Raw genomic sequence first — 20,823 nt, forward strand, 5'->3', positions numbered from 1 at the left:
AGGTGAAATATGATGCAAGGAAAATGCGAAAAAATTACGCGAAAATAGCTATGAAAAAACACGATAATTACTGACACGAGTATAAACTAGTGACGTCATATATATATAGTCATGCAGTTACATAAAAAAACATAAAAATGCTTTAATTTTTCGGCTAAATATTTTATGACAGATTTTTAAAAAGTCAATATTCTTTCGCAACACGGTTCAAATAAAATAGTTGCCAGTTTTTCATTATTTATTTGTATTTTGTTTACTTTGTTTATTAAAAATACTCCTAATTTTAATTTTTCAATAGTCAATCGCATTTGCAGATATCATGTATGTAGAATGTCTACATTATTTAGTATCGATAAAAGATTATTAATCGAAAATCATTTACACCTTACATGCAGTAATGGCAACACTGTTTGCACTCAAGCAAGGCAGCAAAAAATAAATAAAAGCATCGACATATCAATGTTTTGTATATTTCATTTCTGTAAATTAGTTTAACATATATAGACAGAACTATTTTCATTTTGCGTGCATAAAAATACTGTGAGAAAATACACTTGATCGATAGGGAATGTCAATGCACTTAAAAAGCATACAAATGACGCTCGTTGGTCTTGCTGCTCGTAAACTTTCTATAAAAAAGCGGTAAGTTACACGTTGTTTCATATAAAATGAGTTTATAATAAATTAAATTGTATTTCTTTTAGTAATGCCACACTGGCGGCTGCTTTCCCAAATGGTGTACGTTGTCAGAAATGCTTACAGCTTGGACACTGGTCTTATGAATGTAAAGAGAAACGTAAATATGTGCATCGGAGTTCACGTACCAAACAACTTAAAAAACGCCTGGCAGAAAAAGCAAGCACTGAAAGTAATGACAGTGGCACAACTAGCGCATTGACAAAATCAGGAAAAGCAAAGCGGTCAAAGCGTACACGAACTTCTTCCGGATCTTCAGCAGGCAATGCTTCGAAGGGATCAAATTCAGACACACAGTCTTCCTCAGGCTCAAACGATAGTAGTTCGTCAGATTCAGACGAAGATTCTTCTAGTGATAGCAGTTCTTCAGGTTCAGATAGTGATAGTGATAGTAGTGATACCGGTTCTGGCAGTGATTCTAGCGAGTCAGGCACAAGTAATTCGAGCGATTCAAGCGACTCATCCAGCTCCGATGAGGCACCAAAAAAGAAAAGAAGCCGACGTACCTCCAGTTCATCCAGTGATGATGACATTTGATTGAATCATTATCAAAACAACACATATTCAGAGAAGAACCATAATTAGCTTTAGTAGTATAAGTTGGTAATGCAAAACACTGATGTCATATTGTTCTTGAAACACTTCATTCAAATGTATTTATATAGGTAAACAATTCTTTAGTGACACAAAACTTGCAGGTTATTTCAGTTATATGGTTTTCCTTAAAACCATAGATTATGCCAGGTAAAAAATAGTATAATAATTAATGTATAATTATCCAACTTTAAACTACTTCTATACATAAACCCCAAATGATTTCATTTCAACCATTCTTGCTTTAAACTATAAATGTGTGTATGTATCTTTATTTAGGTTGAATTCTCAAAATGTTAGATATTACATTATTAAACTTAGTAAACATCAGCTAAATAAATAGAAAAAAACGAATTGCATATTCAAGAAGCTATTATATATATAAACATTGAAATACTTATATACGTAATTGAATCAATCACAAATTGTACATGTGTACTTATGTGCGCGAGTAATAAAAATGTGTATTTCGGAAGAACTCGAACTTAGCCTTCAATTTACTGTAATTTCATTGACTTGATCTACCAAGTTAATACTAAATTTCGTCGTCCTCCTCTTCTTCTATGTTATTGTTGCTTGGTGCTGTGTTTAAATATATAATCTGTTTATTAATAATAACAGCATCGATTTGCGGGTTATCCTGGGCCGGTGGTTCGCATGCCATGTTATGTGGCAATTGAGCGAGTAATAAACTGGCTTGGGAACTGGTGCTAGGCTGCTCTTGTTCACATGGATTATTTAGATTTGATGATTGCATATTTTCACTTAAAGCTGCTGCTGCTCCTGCTTTTAACTGTAATTCTTCTACCTATCAGGTTAAAATAGTTAATTAAGTGTATATATTCAACACAGGTATAGAATTTTACTTTCAGTTCGTTTATGGCTTCATTAACTCTTCCCAGTATGGTTTCCAGCTCTTTTTGAATCTTACAGAGCTGCAGCTGTTCCTTTTGTATTCTTGCATTGTTTACAAAACTTGCATTCGAGTTTCTTCCCATTTTAAAATATTATTATAATCGAGCAACGATATTGTTTTGAACTCAGTTTTCTTTTTCTGGTCATTTTTTGTTTACAATGCAGACGTCTCTCTTCTCTTCCAAAGGCTGAACAGCATTGCCATACAAAATGTACTAAATATATTTGGATCTACTTAAATTTAATTCACTAACGCTCATCAAAACAGAACACTATTAGTTTTAAATAAATATAATACAGTATATCGTGTGTGGTTATCAGTTTATCTATAACAATAAAATATTTTATTTAAAAAAATTTTAGTAAACTTTGAAATTTTCCCCTTTTTCGTTTGACAGTTTGTGATATTTTCTTATAAAAAATGGCATCACTATTAAACAGCTGCTTAGTTCATTCATATTAAAATATTTTCTCGTATTAAACCAAACAAAATTCGAGTACAACTAATAAAATTTCGCCCTGTGCTGTAAAATCTACTTTTCAAAATATATTGAAGATCAACTAAATCATTAAATGCATATTAGAAAATTATAAAAATAATAAAACAAGCTGTAGCCGACAACTAAAATATAAGGTGACGAACAATACGAGAATCAAAGTCCAACAATTTATTGGATTAACAAAATTGCTGGTAGATATAAAAGCGAAGGTAGGTAGAAAATGAAATCTTTAGATCAGCATTAGCGATGCTAATCACAGTACCGTCTTTATTTAGATACAGTTTCAAGCAATGACAGAACAAGAAGCATTGCTTCAACAAAGTAGTAGTATGACCTCGACGTATATGACTCCACAAGAAGAGGCATTACAAGCACTTTGCAAAAAATTGTTGAAATCTAGATTCTTTCGCGGCTACTATGAAGAACGTCGTTTCGTGGATTCTGTAGCGGGCTACAGAGATATAGTTGATCTACATCGTGGGGAACGTGATTTGGAGCTTTTATTGCTAGACATTAGAAGTAAATTACAAATTTTCTACCAACATTCACCACAGGTATGGATTGGCATAACGCACGGTGCTTTTATGGGACTAACACCTAAAAAGAATACACTCGATACACATATATGGGTACAACTACAGGAAGTTGCATTTGGCCATTATTGGTTTAGTATAAAAAGCATACGATTTCGAAGGAATGAAGTGATATTAAAGTTAAATGTTGTGCGCAATGTAGAAGCTGATTCACTCATTGAAAGAACTCAAATATCAACGTCTACGCTAATGTATGCTAAAGATGCTTCAAAATTGGCGTTAACAACAGACAATTCAATAAATGCATTAAATAATGCGCCAAAGCTAAGCGATGATATGGTGAGTGGTCCTACAGTAATACAACCGGAAGTGCAACAAATCGGCTATGAAGACTTTATTAATATTGTACGCAACTGGGGTACATCCATAAAACACACAGTATATGATTTTATGTCGAATGATATAAACAAAGATAATATAAAGGATTTCCTGCAATTTCTGGGCTTAGTTGTGATCTCCCTGCTGACCGGCAGTGCTGTAGCTATCAAGTACTTAGGTACTTTTGCATTGCGTTTTATGTATGAATTTACCCGCTTTACGCATGTAATGACACCAATCATACTAAAAGTAATAGAGGCGATAAATAAAATTGTTGGTGGATTTTATATATTGCTAGCAATGATTTGGAAGGATGCATTTATGAAAAAAAGAATGACAGCCACACAACAACTGCAAGATTTTAATGCACAACCGCCCAGAGAATTGGAAGCTATAGAATACAATCGACAGCAATACAAAAGTAATTTTGAATATAATATACGGCAACCGCCTGTGATGCGCTCTAGTATGGGTCCCCTTACAGAGTTTGAACGAAAATTTCAATAAAGTGATATTCCGCCGGCGAATTTTAGAACAAATTTATTCATGAATCTTAATGATAGATCCACATTTTAGCACTAAATTAATTGCCTGATAATAGAATAGAATTTAACGAAAGGCGAGCATTCCTTATAATGTATGTAAATAAAATGCATCCATACGAAAACGGCAAAATTATTTAAAAAATGTGCTGAGAGAATTAACAAAAAATTTAAAAGAAATGTTATATTTTTATTACTCAACTACTGGCATTATTTGCATAAAGTATAAACGTGATAATGTTATTGAACATCAACGCTAACAAGTGGTGTTGAGGTGCTTTTGCTGAAATGAACGCTAGATGAACTAAAGTTGAATGAATACATATTTGCGATCACAATAAAAAAGTAATTTAGATAAGCTAAAGATATATTTTATCTCTTTTAGACAAATAATATATCTTTGCTTATATTTAACTTAAATATTTATTATAGTTATTCAACTGCAGTTAGCCTAACGTTCATTTTGGTTCAATTTAATATATTAGACATATGCAGTTTATAATTATGTCACGATATAAAAAGAAATTAATTGTGAATCACTTTGAAAATGTAATAAATATATATACAAACAAATAAAAAAGCAACAATTGTAAATATAAAATTATTTATGGCTTATTTTGTAAAATTGTGGACTCTGCACGTGCATCAAACGAATTTGGATTATATATTAATATTGACCTACTACTACTTACCGAGCCAAACGCCGAAATAACTTCGTTCCAACCCTGTTTTGATTATTGTAATGTACAACGACGGCCTTTTCCGGACTTAAAATTTAAATATTGTATTTACGTAGATATATAAATTTAACATTTAAATAATATTTGATTTAAAAGTTCTTAAAATAGAACACGCACGCAAAGTTATATTGGTTTATTTATTTAAAATTTTAACAATAAATGCATTTGTACGAAAAGTATTAACTATAATGGGACCTGTTTTTTATTTAACAAAATATTTATTTTTATCAAACTAAACCAGCGTTGCAAATAATGCATTTAAAAAAATAAAATAAGCAATATTTGACTGAAATATTTTTGTTGAAATCTCGGAATTCCTGATTAAAAATTATTTTAGATTTTTAATGCCAAATTCCGAATTAAAAAAAAAAGGAAAGTAAATTATATTAAAATATTTTTCATTTTGAACTACAGCTTACACAGATACATTATTTTCGCTTATATTGTTGTTTTTGTAGCGGCAGAATTCTGCCGAGTTGACAGTCCTTGGCCAGATAAAAAATCTGGGTCAGTTCCGGTGACATAGACCCGACTGTCGTGGGAATATGTCTAGAATATGTTCCTAAAGTTTCAAAGCAATCCAATAAAAGTGTAGGAGATAGAATCTTTGGTTAAGTGGCCCGTCAGACTAGACCGGTCGGCTACTTTAATCTTTGATCGTGTTTTTCTCGAAACATCGTTTTTAAACTCGGTGCTTACGATTTCTCACAAACTAGTGAAGTGATCTTAATGAAATTTTGCAAAATTCTATTCCTAACAGTTGTTTTTATCACCTGAAACAAATCGAGTTAGAAATAGGATCATATATTGGGTAGTCGAAAAAGTCTTTTCGTATTTTTTTTATATTTATACTAATAAATAAATAAACAAATATGTACCATTTTGATCGACCACCTTTAGCTATTTTTCCGCTAGAGAATAAATGTGCGGTGGCACCCAAACTTAGCCTTTTCTTGTTTGTTTTACTTACTGCACGTCTATACAAATATAAACTTCCGAGTTTCCAAACAATTTTTGTAGTCATAATCATTAATATCTTTATTTAATTCGCATAATACATAATAATCATAATAGTAATTATAATAATTGTAATCTGTTTATACATAAGTAATTATATAATAATAATAATAATATTGTGGTTGTTTACACTTTCACTTCTCATTTACGTTTTTGCATTGTTTGCATACGTGTTGTTGTTGGTTTGTTTCTTTAAATAGTTTTTGTTTTTATAATTTGTTTTACTTTTAATTAGTTATTTATATATATATTATATGTATATATTATTTGTTTATTTTTATTTTTATCTTTTTCTACTATATGTCTTAAATTTCTTTACACATTAATTTCAAATGCATTAATTCATCTTTATATCGATTTAAACAATGTTTTTTTTGTTTTTGTTTTGGTTTTTAATTTGTGTTTTATCAATTAATTTGTGTATATGTATTTTATATTTTTATTAAATTACTTCTTTAATTGTGTATATATAAACATTTGGTTTTTTTTTATTTTGTTTAACAAAAAAGTTTATTCCCTTTGAAGCTTTTCGCAGTATTTGCTACTTTTCTTGTTCTTGTTTGCACTCTCCCAATTTTTTTCAGCTCTCTTGTGGTGAACTTTAATGACAACTTTTTTTGTTTTTTTCCTTTTCAAGTTACTTATACATAAACATAATTATGTATATATGTGTGTATGTATATTTTTGTATGCATAGCAGCTGTTAGGTTTAGTTGTTCTCAAGAAATTCTGTTATGTTATATATTTATATGTATACATATAATCTATTCATATACATTTATATATATATATGTATGTATAAATATTTGTTTTTGTCTTTTCCTTTTTTATAAGATGTGTTTAACTTAATACGTTTTTGTTGGTTTTAGTGTATTGTTTATTTTGTATTTCTTGTAGTTATTTTATGTGTGTTGTATTTTGGATGTACAGTTGTCTTCTCGGTTACTACTATTTAATTTGCCATTATCGTTACCCGTTTCCAAGTTGTTCATGTACATAACGGAAATGTTTCAGTACAATATCCTACGCTTCTGCAAACAATTTACTTAAATTTTAATAACAAATTTGTGGTAATTGTGTCTGCCACAAATACTTTTTGCGTTTTGTGTGTTGAATGTTTGGAGCTGAGGTTGAGCCACTGGCGCCAACTAGTGTCCTTCAAATTATAACGGATCATGCGTTTTAGTCAAAACACCAATGCAATTGCAAGAAATTCAATACAAAGTCATACAAAGTTTTACTTTTAAAAATTGTTGAAGATAGATAATTGTAGATTATAAAAACTTTAGAATTTGTATGTATTTAATTTAGAAAATTAAAAAAATATATATTTTAACAGTTTTATGCATATAGTATTTGTTTTAATGTTCTACTCTTTTTAATGCACAAAAAAAAAAAAAAAAATACAATTAAAAATGATAAGAAAAAAATATATATAAAATTAAATTCAAGCGAAACTTTCCTTTACATTAAAAAAAATATTATATAAAAAAAAATAAAAAAAAATTTATATAAAAAATAAAAAATTTATATAAAAATAAAAAAAATATTAAAAAAATAAAAAAAAAACAATTCTTCATTTGTAATGAAAACAGTAACAAAAAAAGAGGAACCCAAGAACGCATTTTGAATTTAAATGAAAATTATAATGGTTTCTAGTTTTTATAATTTTTTTTCAATTGGAAATTTAAATATTTTGTTTCTATAGCTGCTAATTTTAATATTTTTATTAATATTTAATATTATTATACTTTTGAAAATATACATTTTGAATTTAAATGAAAGTTAGAGTGCTTTATAGTTTATAATTTTTTTAAATATAAAATTTAAGAATTTTGGTTTTATATACAAAAATAAAAAACATATATATAAAAGTATACATTAGAATTTTTAAGAAATGATGGCTTCACATTTTTATTTATTTTTTCAAAAGAAAATTTAAAAATTTTGTTTTTACATAATGCTAAAAAATATATAAATGAAAATACATATACACTAAACTCATTCCAATTTAAAAGGTTTCTAATTTTTATTTTCAATTGAAAATTATTATATTTTAATAAAAAATAATAATAAATTCTTTTGATAAAATTATAGTTTGCAGTGCTTAATAGTTAAGAACTAAAAAAAAAAAATATTTTCATATTAAATTATACAAATTATTTAATTTTTTTTAATGTAGTATAAATTGTTTAATATAATTAATTACTAAATAATAATAATGCAAAATTTAAAAAAACAATAACTTTTTTTGATAAAATTTTATGTAGTTTTCAGTGCTTAAAAATTTAACACTAAAAAATATATTTTCATATTCAATTGTAAAAATGGTTTTAATTTTTTTTTTTATTTTTTGATGTAACATAAATTGTTTATTGTAATTGATTAAAAAATTAAATAAAAAAATTCTTTTGATAAAATGTTAGTTTACAGTGTTAAAAAAAATAAATATATAAAAAAATATATGTATATATGTACATATGTATATATAAAAAATATATATATATATGTATATGTATATATTCATATTAAATTTCAAAAATGATTTTAAATGTTTTTTTTATTTTTTAATGTAGTATAAATTGTTTATTATAAATCATTAATTTAGAAATAAAAATGCGAACATAAAATATATAAAATCAATTTAATAATAATAATTAATACAATTGAAAAAAAAAATTTAGATTTGTTTACATTTTATACATATACATATGTATATATGCAAAGTGGCTTGAATACAATTCAACATTTCAAAATAAACTCAAATTTTAAAAGACAAAGTATGCGAAAAATTATATAAAATTATAAATTTCCCAATTTATTAAAATTTTCAAATTAAAGAATAAAACAACTTTTTCTTGAAAAAAAAACAAACTTAACACACTTTAAGGCTCGAAATTATTTTTTGTGTTGGAAGTTTCAATATAGTTAGAATATAAAATGAAAAAAAAACAGTAATAACTTTTTTAAAATTTAAAAATTAAAATAATTTACACTAAAAAATCGTAAAGAACTCTTCGACTCATTGATAACCCAGCATGACCCGCTTTAAACTCTTCAGTGTTCTATACCAAGTAAATGTGTTATATTTTATTTGTTTAAATCAACAATTATGTATATTAGTACAATATGTTTTTTTTGTTTTCACATTTGTTGGTTTTGCATTACACATGATAATGTCACGAATTAATTGATTTTTAATTATAATTCATTAAATGTGTAATTCATTGGCAGCAATAATACAGTTTCCAATACAAACACAACCACAAAACATAAAATACAGTTACAATCGGGTGGAAACAAAAACATTTTAACGGTACACAATAAATTAAAGGTAGGTAACGTCAGAAAGTAACGGTAAACGGTAAAGCCGTCGATAGCAAAAGTCGGGTATGGAAAAGTATGTGAGAGGAGAGAAAAGAAGAAAAACCAGAAATGTTATATGTTACACGTCAAATACAAGTACAATTATGGTAAGTCAAGTAAACGTAGTATGCGTAGTAATTGAAAATTTAAAGTTAAGTTTAAGTTTAGGTAAATAAGCAATACATTTTGTATGTATAAATGACAGATCGAAGGCCGTACACATATTGCTAATAAATATGTATATATGTATGTATGTAATGTTGTAGGTGATGGTGGTATTGGTTTAGGACAATTAATTATATTGAACGGTTATATGTTGGTATGTATGAACTTAGTTAGAAGAAGCTACGATATAGGCTCTTAATTACTTTAAATCATCGGTATCTTCGATCAGATCGGCATACTCCTCCCAATCGTTGTTTGTTGAACGTGTGCGCAGATTAGATATTGTCGGTATTTCGTCGTCATCGCCATTGCGATCAACAGTATTGCCGGCGTCGGCGCTGCCGCCACCGCGGTCACGACTGTGAGCTGTTGTCGTGCCGCCTGTTGTGTCGCTTACCACTTCGTAGTCCTTTAACTCAGCCTCCAGATCTTTTTCCCATTGTTCTTCTGCGCGTGCGTTAAGTTGTTTTTGTTTTGGTAGTTTGCATGACATTGTTTTGGGGGGAAAATAAGAAAGAAATTCACGTTAGTTACCATTTTTTATTAAATTTTATTTTATATATATACTTGTATATGTATAAATGAAGGTTATAAGTATATTTTAACGCTTTCTACTATGTATACTGTTATATAAACATATAGTATATACATACATATATATAGCAATAAGTGCGTGTAAATATATATGAATTGGAAGTATATTTATTATTATTTAATATAGCATAATTAACTCAAGTAGAAATATACATGTATTTAAAGATAAATATATTTAAATAATTTTCAACTGTGGCTAAGCACCTACCGATCATTCACATAGATTGTACACATACATACATACATATACATACATATATTTAACATTTGTAACACATTCAATTATGTTTTTTTTTTTATTTTTCTATTTTTTGCTTATTATAAATTTAATGCGTGAAACTTGTGATTTTGCTAAGTTTTGAGTTAAGTACTTTAAAATTACTTATTTGTTTATTAACTAATTTGCTTATGAAATATTTTTGTAAATCAAGAAAAATGTTAATTACGGCTGTACGGAAACTTTAATATCCTACATAGGTATATTATTTGTAGCATAAAGGGTATAACAACATATTTATCTTCATTTTGATCGGCCAGTTTGTATTACAGCTATACGCTATAGTGCTCCGATATGAATAATTTCTACAAATATTGTAGCGCCACCTCAAAAAATAATTCATGCGAAATTTCGTAAATATATCTCGTCAAATAAAAAAGTTTTCCATATAAGCATTTGATTTGGATCGTTTAGTTTGTATGACAGCTATATGCTATAGCTGTCCGATATCGGTCGCTTCGACAAATATGCAACTAATTGAGCGGAAAAGAACGTATGCAGAATTTCAAATCAATAACTCAAAAACTGACGGACTAGTTCGGGTATATACCTACAGGGTACAGGGTCATCAACATATTTTGTTGCGAAATCTATCTAAAAATCAAAGTTTTGTGATTTATAAAATAAAAAGTAGTAGAATTTTCTACAATTTGTTTTTTAATTTTCACATCTTTGCTATTTCTAGAACCCATAAGAAAGATGTTTTGAAAAAACAAGCACGCTGAAACAAATATTTGCAGTCAAGAGTCACTTAACCTAAAAATGTGCGCAAGATTTTCAGTATTTAGGAAGGCATAACGAAGAAAGGCGCTTTGTTAGCACTGACTTTAGTTTTAAAGCTATAATATTGTTGTAACAAATTAGTACTAATCAGGTTATAATCTAAAAAATATCCTCAGCTACGGAGAAGGCAGTTAAAACTAAACGTCAATAGATCTCTATTACATTTTTTTTTAAGGAAAGTGGTTTTTCATTAAAATTATGTATTTAATCAAATTTCTAATGTTGATTTAATAAATTTTTCTCAGCTTTAACATGTTCAAAAATATTTTATGTTGATTATATAAATTGTTTATAAACATAATTTATGTTCTTATTTGTCATAAACATAACTAAAATTCTTATATATATATTTAAGTAATGTGTTAGGCATGATTATTTAAATTTAAATTTATATAGCACTTATATATATTGTAAATATATTTAAGTATAAAAATATACGATGCGCTAAGCAAGAAAGGAATTTGGATATATACATATATATATATATTGAGAACTTCACCAAAAGCAGAATTTTTGCCATTTGCACCATTTGTTTAACTTTTTGGAAAAACATGCGTCTTCTCACCAAACACCCATTGTATAATTGTTATTAGCATAAAGCAAAAACAAATAAAAAATGCTTTTACCTTTCAAATTAAATTAAAATGTTATATTTTGCTAGTGATTTTGCGCGTAGCCTAGACAAAGGCCATTGCAGACTTGTATTCTTTTTGGTATGCGTACAGTAACTGTAATGTAATCTTGTTTCAAAGAAAAAATTCAAATGATTAGCGCTAATAGTATAGAAAAAGTAAATAGACTAAGTAAACTAACTGAGTTGAAATAAAATAAAATATATTTTTTTGTCACTAATATACGTTAAAATTATAAAAAATAATAAAAATAATAATTAAAATAATAAATTTAGCTTTTATTGGTGCTTTTATGTACTTAAAGGGTTATATGTGGGTAGGCTTTGCTTTTAGTATCCTTTCCGTTCTTGCCGCACGCTTTGTTAATATGTGTTGGAGTCGTTATTTAACAAAATATTTATAGTTTTTTTTTAATATTTAATATTTAACAATATATTTATAGTATTTACAAATACATACATAACTATGCATTATATTATTTTTATAAAATACCTTAAACGCATGCCATAAATGTATTGTTAAATACTTTAAAAATTACACACGTATATGTATGTATGTTGGTGTGCGCTATTTTACAAATTGTTTTCCTTTTTTTGCAAACGCAACACGAAGTTTCAGTTTTTGGCCTAAAAACAATTTCCAACGTAAACAAGCTTGCTATTTTCAAATTTCAAATGTGCTCAAATCATTTAGCTTTTCATAAGTGCTATATACGAGATTTTTAAAACATTTGCCATAAATCTTTTATATACAAAGAAATAAGCCTTTTACGCCTAAGCGGCTATAGCCGAGTTTACAACAGCGCGCCAGTCGTTCATCGTTTTCGAATTCTACAGCTTCGAAAAGTTAATATTCGAATACAAAATTTAACGATCTACAAAAAAGGCCTTGATGATTTTTTTCATTAATCCACTCCTCTAAAAGTTATACGCAGTTAAAGTTAAGCAACCATCACGACTGTATGAATGTACACCACGTCGTATGAGTAACACAGAATTTACCATATAAAGCATTTTTTGAATGCTCTTCCGCTCTTCAAAACAGGTTAGTTTTTCCCACAAAACCAACTTTTAAAAGTTATACAGTTAAATTTATACGTATATAGTACATCATGCCGTCCATTGTACTATATGAATGTACTCCACGTCGTATGAGTAACACAAAATGCTTAAATCACTTATTTGAATGCCTTAGTACATTTGATATATAACTTTAAATGTGTATAACTCTTAAAGAAACGAGAACAATCAACTTGTGAAATAACGCACACCCTAATGTATATGTATACACAAATAAATCCATGGAATAAATGCTAAAAAGCAGGCAAAAAAAGTAATATATGTATGTAGCAAAAAGTCAAAAAATGTCAAACGCCTTAATAACAGATTTTTTACATAAAGCAATTCAAGTTATTAAAAAAAAAATATTAATAATAAACTGAAAATATGAAATTATTCATAAGTGTGCTTTTAATAACTCTAATATATTTTTAAGTTTTTTATATTTCAAAATGTAATGATTGCAAGCATAATAATAAAGTAGTAAAAACGCATTTATAAATATACACATGCAAAGGAGTAAAAAAAGAAAATGAAATAAGAAAGAAGAAACAATTGTTAAAAAATGCAGCTTGCATCTATTTTTTTTTTTCTAATTTTATTTCCCTACTTAATAAATTTGTTTTTTTTTAATTTTGGTTTTTCGATACTCAATTAAGTATGTTAGCGCTATTTTTGGGGGTAAAATGGAGTTAAATATACACATACTAATTAAAAAATTTAATCGAAAATTTCAATTGTATTTTGTGTGGTGAGTTAGTTAATAATTAATAAAACAATACCAAAAGAAATTATATAAACGGAATAAGGTATAATTTTAGAAATCACATTTCTGACGCTTATGTAAAAGTTGAAATTGAAACAAATAACTATTGTCAGGAAAGGATTTCTTCAACTTTCAATTATACATCTATTTCCAATATTTTTGGTCATGGTAAAGGCTAAAGGCTGTGGTCTACGTATACGGTACACAGAGGAATCAACAGTTTTGGTTCCATTCATACCTTTGGTGGAATATTTCAAAGGCATTATTCGTGCAAAGTTGTATATCGTTATATTAATTGCTTCTTGGTTTGTACACAGGTACGTGAAACAATCAAAAGGAATTTAAAATTGTGTTATATGGGAAGTTGGCAGAATGTGGTTGTAGTCTGATTTCACTCATTTTCATACCGTAATATAGGAAGCTCAGTAACACAATTAACAGTCAGATATCATACTGTCATCGTTGGAATATCGGAAGGCTCAGTGAAAAGCTGTTTGTAAGATCATTTAGGCCTAAGAAAATAGAAAACACCTTTGGTTCCAATATCTCTGAATTTTTTCAAAAAACAGCGTTGCGTTGATTCTTCTTGAGTGTTTCGCCAAATTTTCAACCCTATCTACCGTATTCGCCTGATTTAGCGCCGTGTGATTTCGGTTCTCAAACGACCGCCCCGTGGAAACTATTAAGAGTCAATTGAAGACATTAAACGTGGATCGCTAGGCGCATTGAAGGTTCTAGAATTGGGAACCATTCAAGATATATTCACATATCACAAGTGTATTTGGGCCAAGAGTGATTACTTTGAGGGGACGACATATATTTTGAAGAATAAATTAAGAATTTTAAAATAGTGAATAGTGCTCATAGTAACGGGTTTTTCAATAGGAACGCTACAAAAGTAGATCGATAGGAAATTTTCCCCGCTCTTTGACAGTTCTCTTTTAGTAAGGTTTGCCATTTTATCACGGAAAGATATGCGATCCAACAACGAATCGAAATTATTAAAACTTACTACCGAAATTCGGAGTCAGTGGCCTCAATTTTAAGACCTCTTAAACTTTTCCTCTCTCAGCATAAGAAAAGATATTAATATTAAATAAAAATAAATGTGTAACAAAAGCCACTTAAAAAATATTTTAGGTTATGTGAAAAAATATATATATTTAAAGCGCAAAAAAGATGTACGACAAAAAATTCAAAGGAACAAACTGCAGTTAACTACAGAAGATATCATTGCATATCATTGGTTAACTAAAAACCAAAAGAGTTGCCACATGAATAATGTATTATTTAAATACACATACACGCACACTAATTTAGCTAAAATCTTACACACATAATAAACTTTGAACGAAAATGTAACATTTACGAAAGGAACAGCAGCACAATTAGACAAAAATAACGAACGCACTAAGTAGCAAACGATAATTGATAATCGATAAATGTAAAACGAAGTAAGCAATACGAACATATGATTTATTTTAGTGTGTGTGGTTTTTAATTATTTTTTCGTATTTATTAAAAATTTCGTAACTGTATATATACTAATATCATTATTTCGCTAAATATGTGTGAATTTTGGTAGGGAAATTTCGATAATATATTGTATATAATGAAATAATTGCATAATAATCGTGTAATTAATTGTATTGTAAGCGTAATTTATTTGTAAAATCAGCAATACTAAACTTACCACACAAAATCTTTTTGTTATGTTTTTTGACTTTTGATATTTTTATAAGTAATTTTTTTAAAATTTTTCATTTTTATGTTTTTTTGTTTGTTTTTGTATTATCTATATTGGGTAAACATACTTTTTGCTTTGCTTTTTGTTGGATTGCAGTTTTTTTTGCATTAATTTCATTGCATTACTTTGTTTCAGGGAGTTTGGTTTCTTTTCTAATCAATGCGATTTTTGTTTTTGGTATTTTTGTTTGTTTACATAAAGTTTATGTGATACTTTGGTTTTTGCTTGCTTTTGTAATTTTGTTAGTTTTGGTACATTTGCTTTTTTGTTTTTCTTTAAATACATAGTAATTTAGCGTAAATCCATTCAATCTTCTGCAAGATGATTAAAAACGAAACGAAAAGAAAAGTAAATAAATAATTATGCATTTTTTTTGTTTTAGAGTAAAGTCAAATTGATTTTGGTTTTGTAACGAATTTGCAAACGGAGCATATAAATCTAATATAAGCATTTGCTTTTTTCGTGTTTCGTATACTTTTGCCTAAAGGCGCGATATTTGTAGTAAATAAATAGTTTTTTTAAGTGATTTTGTTTACTACAAAATTAAAATAAACTAAAAATGAAAATTTAGCGTAATTTTTATGTTGTAATTTCAGTATTTTTTAACATTTTTTAATTTTTTATTGATTTTAGAAAATGGAAAATGCAGAAAAGCAAAGCGTATATGAGCACCAAGGCAAATAAACAAATAAAATCTGTGAGAAATTCAAGTGTTGAACATTTTTGTTTTACAAAGGCAGGGTAATAGCGAGAGAAGCGTGCTAGAGCCAAAGTAGAAATGCAAAGGAGGGTGGAAAAAAATAAAAAAAAAATAATAAAATAAGTTCCAAAAAAAAGATAAAAAAATAAAAAAAATAAATAAATAAAATAACAAAAATTAAAAAAAAAATAAATAAAGTAAAAAAATTTCAAAAATGAGAAAAACAATATAAAAAAATATTATTAACTAAAAAATCTAAAAACGAATTTAATTGTATAAGTAATATACGTAGAATGTTAAATGAAAAATATGTATGTGCTGCAGCGAGTATTAGTATAAAAAGTAAAAAAAAATTAAATATAAATAAAAAATTAAAAACAAAATTTTAAAACCAAAAAAAAGTTAATTAAAATAATTTCAATAACAAAAAATAATGTATATAAAAAAATATTAAAAAAAAAGTTGAAAAAAAAGAGAAAGAATTAAAAAAAATATTGATAATTAAAAAAATTGGAAAAGCAAACTTAATTGTATAAGTGATATGCGTTGAATGTTAAAGGAAAACTAAGTATGTATGTATGTGTTGAAGCGAGTATGAGAATAAAAAGTAAAAAAAAAAAAATAAACTATATTAAATTTTTTTTATTAAAAACAAAAAATAAAAAATTTCAAAAAAAAATAAAAATAAATTAAAAATAAATTAAAAAAAAAAATAATAGAAATATATTAAAAAATTAAAAAAAAATAATAATAATAAAAAAAATCGAAAAACAAACTTAATTATATACATAAGTGATATACGTTGAATGTAAAATGAAAAATATGTACTATGTATGCACATATGTATGTATGTGTTGTACCGAGTATGAGTATATTTTACTAATGGCAAATGTAGGAAATTATAAACTTTAAGTGTAACACACATACATACATACATACGCAAGAGTATGCACGTACATACGTATGCAGCAAAATCAGTATGTTTCAGCTATTGTTATTTGTTGCTGTAGTTTCAATCGTTTGCTAACGCGCTGGCTTATGCATGCATACCTATAAATTATATACATTTATGCAGCTACATGTGTGTTTCTGTAACTGTGTGTTAATATGCAGTACGCAGAGGAAGAATTTTTCAATCATGTTCACGCAAACGCCGTAACATGTTTGTACACGTTACGCGCTAGCATGGTTGCGTTCGTGTGTCTGTTTTCATACATGTTAATTTTTTGTTTTTAATTTTTATTTCGTTTGTTCGCTTGTTAGTTGCTTTCGACAATTTAGAATCTTTCTTTTTTGTTGTTGTTCGCTAATAAAATTTTTAACGCCTATTTCTAATTACATAAATATTTTATTAAGACGCAATTTCACGTTGCATTTTTATTACATTTGTTGTAAACATTTATTTGTTTATGTGATAGTTTTTTATAATTAATTTTTTTTATATTTATCTCTTTTTATTTTTTTTAATTATATATAATATATATATTTTTTAGATAATATTATTTTTTTATGCTCGTCTTGCGTGACTTCTAGCAATTTAATAATTAAATGTCATTGCTGTAATTGTTGTTGTAGTAAACGTAACCAATATAAGTTAAGAAAAAAGAAGGAGAGAGAGAAAAAATGAGACAAAAAAGTAAGAAAAAACAATTTACACTGTTGTTTCGTTTTGTTTGTTGGTTTGATTTGTAGAAAAGAATTCTTATTATAATTGATATTATTTCGTTTGCCTTTGTTTCATTAAGCGCAAATTAGCAATGAGACGAATTCAGTTGTTGTTTCATGTTTATATACTAGTATTAAAATCATTGGTAGAAAAGTGCAAAGAGACGTGTTGCTACAATGCATGTAAAGCAGTGCTTTTGTAGTATATACATACATACATATAATACAACTGCGAAAAAAAATATAGTATGTGAATAAAGACTAAAGACGAGTTCGGCACGATGAACGGTAAATATGTTTTGGTACAAAGGACTATGCAATAGTGTGTTCGTATGAAATTGACGTTAGCGTTTTATGAAAATTATTGAAAATTCAATGAATTTTTGAACACGAATTTATGCTAATGACGCTTCTAGTGAGGTTTCTTTTTCGGTATATGGTTGATATGCTTGAAGAATGTCGCTAAAATATTTTTATTTTTGAGATTTTTAAAATTTGAGTGGATTGAAAAATGTCTCTAAAAAAATTATTTTTTAAGACCTTTAAATACTAGAGAATTGTTGATGTTTATAACTCATTCTAACCAACTTTTTCGGTTTATGCTTGATGCGTTTAAAGAATGTCGCTAAAATATCTTTATTTTATGAGATTTTTCAAATTAGAGTGTATTGAAAAATGTTTCTAAAAAACAAGATTTTTAAAAAATTTCGAAATACTAGAAAATTGTTCATGTTTATAACCCGTTTCGAAAAAGTTTTTTGGTATATGGTTGAAATATTAGAAGAATGTCGCTAAATAACTTAATTTTTGTACTTTTTGAAATCCGTGTGGATTGAAGAATGTTTTAAAAAAAAATATTTTTGAAGATTTTCGACGTACTAGAAACTTTTTAATGTCATGTTCATTTATGTTTCTTAATTTTATGAGATTTTTCAAATTAGAGTGTATTGAAAAATGTTTCTAAAAAACAAGTTTTTTAACAAATTTCGAAATACTAGAGAATTGTTCATGTTTATAACTTGTTTCGACAAACTTTCTCGGTATATGGGCGGAATGTTTAAAGCGTGTCTTAAAATACCTTTATGCTTGAGATTTTTGAAAATCGAGTGCTTTGAAAAACGCTTATAAAAAATTTTAAATATGACTCGTTCCAAGTTCCAACATTTCGGTATATGGTTGGAATATGTGAAGCGTGTCTCTAAAAGAATTTTATTTTTTTTTTAATCCAAGAGGATCGAAATGTTCTAAAGAAACATTTCTCTAAATTTTCGAATTACTAGAGAATTGTTAACGTTCATGATTTGTACCGACAAATTTTTACTGGTAGAATAATAATTTCCAAATATTTTTTTACTAAAATCTTTATATTATATTTTAAACATAATTGTTCGAGAAATTTGACCGTTAGTAAGTTTTTTATATTTGTTATTGCTGTTGTTATAGACAACAAAATTAGTTGGGAGTATGTTACATTCTTTTTTGTTAGTAGCAGTGCAAAATATCTCCAAAGCATATATTAAAGAAACGAAAAATATAGAAATAATAAAAAATAACCTTAAATTAAGACATAATCACTTAAAATGGATAAATAACATTTTTGGGAACTTCAATATACAATTTTTAAATAAAAAAATTAAAAATAACAATAGCCTAATTAACAACTACTATTTTTTATTTTCAATAACTGTTTATTCTGGAAATCAAAAAAAAATTTCAAAATATTCAATATAATTTTATCTTACTTGTAATTATATTTTATAATAATCAAAAAACAATCCTAAAAATGTGATTTTATTTTAGAAAATTTTTTGCCAGCCGCTTGTAGATTTGATGTAGCTTAAAAATATTTGTCCACTAGATTTGCTTATATTTAATTTTTTTTTAATTTTTTTTAAGTTTATTTTGTCTGTTGCATTATATAATCTGCAGTCATACCTCTCCTGTTATGCTAGCATTAATTATATAATAAAATATAATAACAAAAATTACAATTTTTTTTACAATTCCCAAATTTTTAAAAAACTAAAATAAACTTAAAATTATTTAAACCTATTCTTTTCTTTATTTACAAAAATACACTTTAATACAAATATTGATGAGTAAACCAAACACCAAAATTAAATTAAATGAAAAAATAATAAAATAATTAAAAAAATCGCTTACCATCACTGCCGAGCGCTTGCTCTGTCATACTATCAATACCCAATTTGCGCATGCCATCCTTGATTTCTTCCAAATCAGTTTCAGTATTTGTGTGAAATGAATCGGAAACGAACTCCGATTCACTGTGCCGTGACTTTTGGCTTACAGGCTTATCTAAGCCCACACCAATGGGTTGCTGAAATATAGGCGAAATCGGTGTCGATGTGTTGGCATCCTTATCACTTGCGCTTGTTTGCTCTGCACCGGCAGCAGGAGCAGCCGCTTTTGCTGGCGACTTGTCTGTTTGTGTATTTTTAACTGGTAATCCACATATTACATATGTACACAATATTTAATTTTATTTTATTTTAAATGTTTTTTGTTGGAATTAAATCGGTTACACGCGTTTCATTTAAGTTTTATAAATTTGTTTTTTTCGTAGATATCAATAGGGATTTCATTTGGAAAAAATAAAACGAAATACGAACATGAAATGAAATAAAAGAAGATGGTAAAAAATATAATTAAAAAATTAAAGATTACATAGATTGAAAACTTAAAAATATAAGAAATTGAAATGAAACAACAAAAATAATACATAATTTTAAAGGACAAAAAACTATTTTAAAACTAGTAATGAAAGAATAATCTCTAAAATATAAAAATGAAAGTTAAAGTAAAATAAGGAAACACACTAACTTCGGCTACACCGAAGCTAGAATACCCATCATAGATTCAAATTTTCGTTACAGGACATTAGATGAAGAAACCTTGTTAAATAAAAAAAGTTTTCCATACAAAAACTTGATTTTGACCACCGCTCAGTTGATATGGAAGCTAATATATGTATATGTTATAGTAGTCCGATCTGCACAATTTTCTCGGCGGTTATAACGTTATCTTCATCAATAATCCTTGCCAAATTAGGCGAAGATAACTTCTCAATAAAAAAGTTTTTCATACAAGAACTTTGATTGCTCAGTTTGTATGGCAGCTATAGCATGTACTTACAT

General features: G+C 27.1%; 4 protein-coding genes across 24 annotated transcripts in view; 2 read left to right on the forward strand and 2 right to left on the reverse strand.

Annotated features, from left to right (window-relative positions):
* Positions 1–68: 68 nt before the first annotated feature.
* Positions 69–1,649, forward strand: LOC105234100 (zinc finger CCHC domain-containing protein 10). The gene is made up of 2 exons (XM_011216355.4): positions 69–642; positions 705–1,649. The coding sequence occupies exons 1-2, from the start codon at positions 569–571 to the stop codon at positions 1,231–1,233; spliced, it is 603 nt and encodes a 200-aa protein (XP_011214657.2). The 5' UTR covers positions 69–568; the 3' UTR covers positions 1,234–1,649.
* On the reverse strand, positions 1,527–2,371 carry LOC105234101 (uncharacterized). The gene is made up of 2 exons (XM_011216356.4): positions 2,157–2,371; positions 1,527–2,098 (listed from the first exon to the last, which is right to left on the reverse strand). The coding sequence occupies exons 1-2, from the start codon at positions 2,286–2,288 to the stop codon at positions 1,826–1,828; spliced, it is 405 nt and encodes a 134-aa protein (XP_011214658.2). The 5' UTR covers positions 2,289–2,371; the 3' UTR covers positions 1,527–1,825.
* A 261-nt stretch (positions 2,372–2,632) lies between these two features.
* LOC105234099 (uncharacterized) lies at positions 2,633–5,087 on the forward strand. The gene is made up of 2 exons (XM_011216354.4): positions 2,633–2,914; positions 2,981–5,087. The coding sequence occupies exon 2, from the start codon at positions 2,996–2,998 to the stop codon at positions 4,121–4,123; it is 1,128 nt and encodes a 375-aa protein (XP_011214656.2). The 5' UTR covers positions 2,633–2,914; positions 2,981–2,995; the 3' UTR covers positions 4,124–5,087.
* Positions 5,088–8,848: 3,761 nt separating this feature from the next.
* The window catches only part of LOC105234098 (synapse-associated protein of 47 kDa), a 65,514-nt gene continuing 53,539 nt past the window's right edge, over positions 8,849–20,823 (reverse strand). For 11 of the 21 annotated variants that reach the window (XM_029548449.2, XM_029548448.2, XM_029548446.2 and 8 more), the window contains 3 exons: positions 19,832–20,128; positions 9,650–9,893; positions 8,849–8,980 (listed from right to left, as the gene is read on the reverse strand). In XM_029548449.2, the coding sequence (XP_029404309.1) occupies positions 8,938–8,980; positions 9,650–9,893; positions 19,832–20,128 (584 nt within the window). In that variant the 3' untranslated portion in view covers positions 8,849–8,937. Of the gene's footprint in view, positions 9,894–11,726; positions 11,841–15,288; positions 15,618–16,934; positions 17,561–19,831; positions 20,129–20,823 lie in introns of those variants that run through there. The other 10 variants (XM_029548447.2, XM_029548451.2, XM_029548450.2 and 7 more) reach the window with 9 other exon arrangements.

Source organism: Bactrocera dorsalis, chromosome 2 (assembly GCF_023373825.1).
Source record: "Bactrocera dorsalis isolate Fly_Bdor chromosome 2, ASM2337382v1, whole genome shotgun sequence".
Lineage (NCBI taxonomy): Eukaryota > Metazoa > Arthropoda > Insecta > Diptera > Tephritidae > Bactrocera > Bactrocera dorsalis.